General features: G+C 48.7%; 1 protein-coding gene across 1 annotated transcript; it reads left to right on the plus strand.

Moving 5' to 3' along the window:
* Nucleotides 1-430: 430 nt before the first annotated feature.
* On the plus strand, nucleotides 431-1,366 carry LOC123345678 (olfactory receptor 14A16-like). The gene has a single exon (XM_044982662.1). It carries the CDS (start codon nucleotides 431-433, stop codon nucleotides 1,364-1,366), a length of 936 nt encoding a protein of 311 aa, XP_044838597.1.
* The last annotated feature ends 4,330 nt before the right edge of the window (nucleotides 1,367-5,696 follow it).

Here is a 5,696-nt window from a genome sequence, read left to right on the forward strand (position 1 = left end):
TTAAAATGTGTTGGCGTTTTAGTATATTTGTTTCATGGCCAAGCTGTGAGCTTGGTGAAGGTCGCAACAGAGGGGCGCCTCTGGAAGAATTGTTGGATTTGGCTTGCACTTTGTTCCATCCTTCATACTGTATTTTAACAGGCCACATCTTGGGCCAAATCCTCAGGTGGGGTAAAGTAACGAAGCTCCATTTACTTTAAAGGAGCTGACCCAATTACTCTAGTGTGATAAAGTGACTGATTGATTGTCAGAAGCGAGGAGCACTAACAACATCTAATCATTATAAGTGACGAGTGCTGTGCACCTTTGACATTCATATAATAACATATTACAGAAAGGGGAACCAGGGCTATTCCCTCTGTTGCTCTAATTCTGACCATTGTCTTTCTCATTCCCCCTACAGCCAGCACACCGTGTGCTGAGGAAGAAAATGTCCAACCAAACCGCTGTGACCGAGTTCCTTCTCCTGGGATTCTCTGATGTTCGGGAGCTGCAGATTTTACACTTTGTGGTATTTCTAGTTCTTTACCTTTTATCGCTGGTGGGAAACCTTCTCATCTTCATAGCCATAGACCTTGACCATCACCTTCACACTCCTATGTACTTCTTCCTGATGAATCTGTCTGTTCTAGACCTCGGTTCTGTCTCTGTCACCATCCCCAAATCCATGGTGAACTCCCTCATGAACACCAGATGGATTTCTTATTCTGGATGTGTTGCTCAAGTCTTTCTCTTTGCCTTCTTTGCTTCAGCAGATTATGCCATACTGACTATCATGGCATATGATCGATATGTCGCCATCTGCCAACCATTGTATTATGAGACTGTGATGAATAGGAGAGCTTGTGTACAAATGGCAGGCAGTGCCTGGATCAGTGTTTTTCTCTACTCTGCAGTGCACACTGGAAACACGTTTGCAATATCCTTCTGTGGAGGCAACATGGTGGATCAGTTCTTCTGTGAAATTCCCCAGCTCCTCAAACTCGCCTGCTCTGGCTCAGTTCTCAGTGAACTTGGGCTTCTCATCTTTAGTTTATTCTTATGCTTAAGCTGCTTTGTTTTCATAATTGTTTCATATGTTCAGATCTTCACCACAGTGCTGAGAAGCCCCTCTGAGCAGGGCCAGTATAAAGCCTTCTCCACCTGCCTTCCTCACCTCATTGTGGTCTCCTTGCTTGTTGACACTTCCACTTTTGCGTACCTGAAACCCATCTTCAGCTCTCCAGCAGCTCGGAATCTCATGGTGGCAGTTCTCTATTCTGTGTTGCCACCAATGATGAATCCAATTATCTACAGCATGAGGAACAAGGAGCTCAAAAGTGCACTGAGTAAACTGATAGGTTGGAGGTTATTTATTAAAAATTAAATGTCCACATTTATCTTTTGATCATGATTTCATTCTGTGTTTCTTTAGAAATATTATTATCTGACAATATTATTGTCTCCATGAGAACATAACATGCTATCTCTTCATGCAGAATTGGGTATTGACACTAGTAAAAATCCAGACAAACTTGACTGAAGAGAAAAAAAAACATTATTAAAGGTACACCAATGTAAATAAGATCAGAATCTATCTATCTATCTATCTAGTAATTATAAAGTGTTACCCATCACCATACTATATGAGCACTTTGCAGATAATGTCAGTAGCCATAGGAAAAGTCTCTAGTAGGGTCTCTGGCTCTTCTTATTTTGGGGGCTAAAAAGTCTGATCGAGATATCAATGCATATGTTGTTTGTTTCTCTGTTTTTTAATTTATTTTTGTTTAGCTGTGTAGCAGGGTGCTGGTGCAAAAGCACCTAATTAGCCCCTTCTCAGCCAGTCCCAATCAGGAGAAATAGATTGGGGCTGGGGAAAAGGCTGGTGCCTGGCCTCTGGAACTAGCTGCACCTGTGGGCCTGCTAGTAGAAGAGCTATAAAGGCTGGCTGGCAGCCAGTGCAAAGCGGGGATGGTCAGGGAAGGGGCTGTCTCCAGGCTGAAGGGAGACCCCCCCTGTAAAGAGGAGATAGGAAGATCTGTAAGTTTGTAAATAGTATCACTGGTGATGGGAACTGTGTGTAAATAAAAGCCATGGGTGCTGCAGCAAGAAATGCCTCAGAGTGCTTTATTGAGGGAGCACAGAGCTCAGCAGGGGGGAGGCCCAGGAAAGGACCCAGTTACACGTGGGGGCTTGTCCGGGATCCTGTGCCATAGACGCAGTGTCACAGCCTGGGCATGGAGGGCACCCTGCAATGGCTTGCTGAGCAGCAAACCGAAATGCAAAAGATGCTACAGTCTTTCCAGGAGTCCCACCAGGTGGAGTGGCAGGATCTCCTTGTCTGGCAGACCGAGCAACAGAAAGCCCTCCAGGGCTTCATCAAAGAGCAGTCAACTGTACAGCAACAGCTCCTGCAGAAATGGGTGAGTCCTGCTGTGGGGGATGGGACCCGAACGCCAGGCCTCAGCCTTTGTAAAATGGCCCCCGCTGATGACCCCGATGCCTTTTGGGCACCTTTGAGTGGGTGGCCCTGGGAGCCGGTTGGGATCGTACCACCTGGGCCCTACGGCTGGGCCCTTATCTCACCGGGGAGGCGCAGGCCGCGTATATGGCCCTGACAGAGACCCAAGCCAGGGATTACGAGGCGGTGAAGGCGGCAATCTTAGACTGCCTCGGGTTGTCGGCCGAGAAATACTGCCAGAAGCTTGGGGCAGCCTGATGGACAGGGCGTGTGCAACCCCGGGCCTTTGCACAAAAGTTAACGGATTGGGCAACCTGGTGGTTGAGGCCCGATGCCCACACGGTGGGCCAGGTAATGGACCAAGTGGTCCTTGAGCAATTTCTACAGGGCCTCCCAGACAGCGTGTGGGTTTGGGTGCAGCGACATCAGCTGGTCAGTCTGGAAGCGGCCGTGCAACGGACCGAGGAATATGCGGAGGCTGACTTCCCAGTGAGGGAGCATCGAGTCCTGCGAGACCCAGAGGGGGGCAGGAAACCCCATGAGCACGGCGGGGTGAAGCCGCTGGACAAGCGACGAGAGGAGCCCAAGGAGACCCCTAGCTGCCCGGGGCAGTTCGTGTGTTGGCGGTGTGGTCAGCTGGGACACAAAAGTCGGGACAACCCAGTGATGGAGTGTGGAGTGGCGGACTTTTGTGGATGGACTAGGAGTGGGGTGGGGCAAGGAGGCGTGGGTTGACCACCATCCCGGTGTGGGTAGGCAAAAGGCCCCAGAGGGGTCTGGTGGACATGGCCTCCGCCCGCTCCTTTGTACAGCGGCGCTTGGTGAAGCTGCACTGGCTTATCCCCGGAGGATGGATGTGGGTGGAATGCATCCACAGGGATAGGAAATGTTGTCCCGTGGCCCAGGTGCCTCTCGAAATAGACGGGCAGTTTACCTGGAAGCGGGTGGGGGTAATTGAAGGGTTAGCTTACCCTGGGGTCCTAGGACAAGACTGGCACTTTCCCCTGAGGGGAAAGGCGGCCGGGGGAAGCAACTGAGAATGAGGGGAAAAAGAACCCTGGAAAGGGAGAGCAAGACCCCGGGGGAGGCGGATCGGGAGCAAGGAAAGGCCCCACAACCTCCGGGGCGAGAAGTAGAACAGCCTAGACAACAGAGCCAAGATAGTGGACAGGAGGGAATGACTGAGGAGCCCAGGGAGCTCCCGGGGCAGGACCACCTGGGGGAGGGAGCCCTCGGGGAGGTAGAAGGCGTTCAGCAGAGGGAGGCCCAACAGCAAAGGGGCAGAGGGCCTGGACCAGAGGCAGGGGGCCAACTCGTGGCAGTGGGCTCTGAGCCATCACCCCCATTCGAAAGGAAAGAGGAGCCTCTGGGGCGGCCAGCCCAGCCATGTGAATGGTGTGAGGACCTCTGGATAAAGGTGGACCTGTGGGGTGCCTCACCTCCTACCCAATGCACCTTTTGTGGGTGGGGAGTGCCAAAGCCCCATGGGGTTGTTTCAGGGGACCCCTCGGCTGGGCAGGGGGCCCAACCTCAGAAGAAAATCCCTGGCCATGGAAGGCGAGGCCGAGGAAGACCAGGCCCGGCACCAGCTTAAGGTGGGAGGTATGTAGCAGGGTGCTGGTGCAAAAATCCCAAATTGATATTTTCCCCAGTTTTTCTGTGAAAAATCAACATTTTCCCAGAGGGTGGAAAAATTCCAATCAGCATCAGGTATTGCATTAAACTAAGAGTAAAAGTCTTAGTGAGATCATAATGTCTTATTTAGCATCATAATTTCCCCCCATATGTTGATCCCCCAACATATTTAATTGAAATACCAAACTTACTGTGCTGATCTTTGTGGAATTTTTCCCAACATATGACACATTCAGTCATTCAGCACCAGGATTCATTCTCACCCCTCACTTCTAAGAGATCAGAATTGGGCCAATGGCCAGTACACACAAGGATCCAGATTTGGCTGACAGCACCCTGGAAAAAGTGAGGGTGACAGTGATGTAAGGGTCACATTTTCCAACTCAGCTAAACCAGCACAAATTGAGAATAGACTCACTGACTGAACCAGTATAATACTGATGTTGTTCTGGCCCAAAGTCCCTGGGCTACACTCAGTAGTAATAATATAAACACTTATGTAAGTTAGTTGTCTGGGGTCATTTTGTTCTAACCTTGGTGTATTTCACTAGAAAGGTGGGGAAGCACTGGAATGGGTTACCTAGGGAGGTGGTGGAATCTCCATCCTTAGTGGTTTTTAAGGCCCGGCTTGAGAGAGCCCTCGCTGGGATGATTTCATTGGGGATTGGTCCTGCTTTGAGTAGGGGATTGGAGTAGATGACCTCCTATTCCATCCCTCATATTTTATGATTCTATGAAAAATGCCATCACATGAATTGATTTCGTGTTCCATATACCATCCAGTGTAGATCTACTCACATCCAAGCTGAGAAAGGATCTCGGAAATTATTAGTTCTAGAATACCATCTTTGTGCATGGCTGTGAACACTACATATATGACTATCTTACACCATCACTCATCTGCAAACAACTCCTCATAAGTACTCTGTGTTGGAACTTTTAGTAGTTTTGATTAGATATATTTTTAAGATCTCTTTCATTTCTCTGAATAAATGGAAGTATCACACTCAGGTTCCTTAAGAACAAAGGAGCCAGTTCTCAACAAGTGTACATGGTTCTAGCTCCACTGAAGTGAAAAGAAATCTGAGAATTTACATCAGCTAAGGATCTGCTCTGAACAAATCTCACTTCCTTTGAATATTCTGTACAAAGGCCCCGATTCCACAAGCTGCTTCAGCACATTCTTAACGTTAAACACATGAGTAGGCCCACTGAAGGTTTAAAGATAAAGCCATATTTAAGTCCCTGTTGTATATGGATTAGGATTTAAGGCTAACACCAAATGGGTGTCAGACTCTGAGACTGCCTCAGTTTCTCTGCTTTCCCAGTCAAACAAAGCCCTACAATTGATTCACTGAAATTACTCTCCCATTCTGGAGTCTAGATTATTAATGTAAAATAACAAATTTATCTCGAAGCCAGAATCTCTGGGCCTCTTCTCCAGACTCACCAGTCTGTTATGTCCTTCATCACCAACTTCTCCCTCCTGGAGGGCCTGCTCACCAGCATGCTCATCCCCAAGATGTTGACCAATATGGTGAGTGAGAAGAAGACCATTTCCTTCTCTAGCTGCCATGCCCAGGCCTACTTCCTCTTCCTGGTGGGCTCCATTTAGTTT

Source organism: Mauremys mutica, chromosome 12 (genome assembly GCF_020497125.1).
Source record: "Mauremys mutica isolate MM-2020 ecotype Southern chromosome 12, ASM2049712v1, whole genome shotgun sequence".
Taxonomy (NCBI): domain Eukaryota; kingdom Metazoa; phylum Chordata; order Testudines; family Geoemydidae; genus Mauremys; species Mauremys mutica.

Bases quoted from the DNA above. Each gene is read 5' to 3' on its own strand.
- LOC123345678 (XM_044982662.1), top strand. From the start codon at position 431: ATGTCCAACCAAACCGCTGTGACCGAGTTCCTTCTCCTGGGATTCTCT.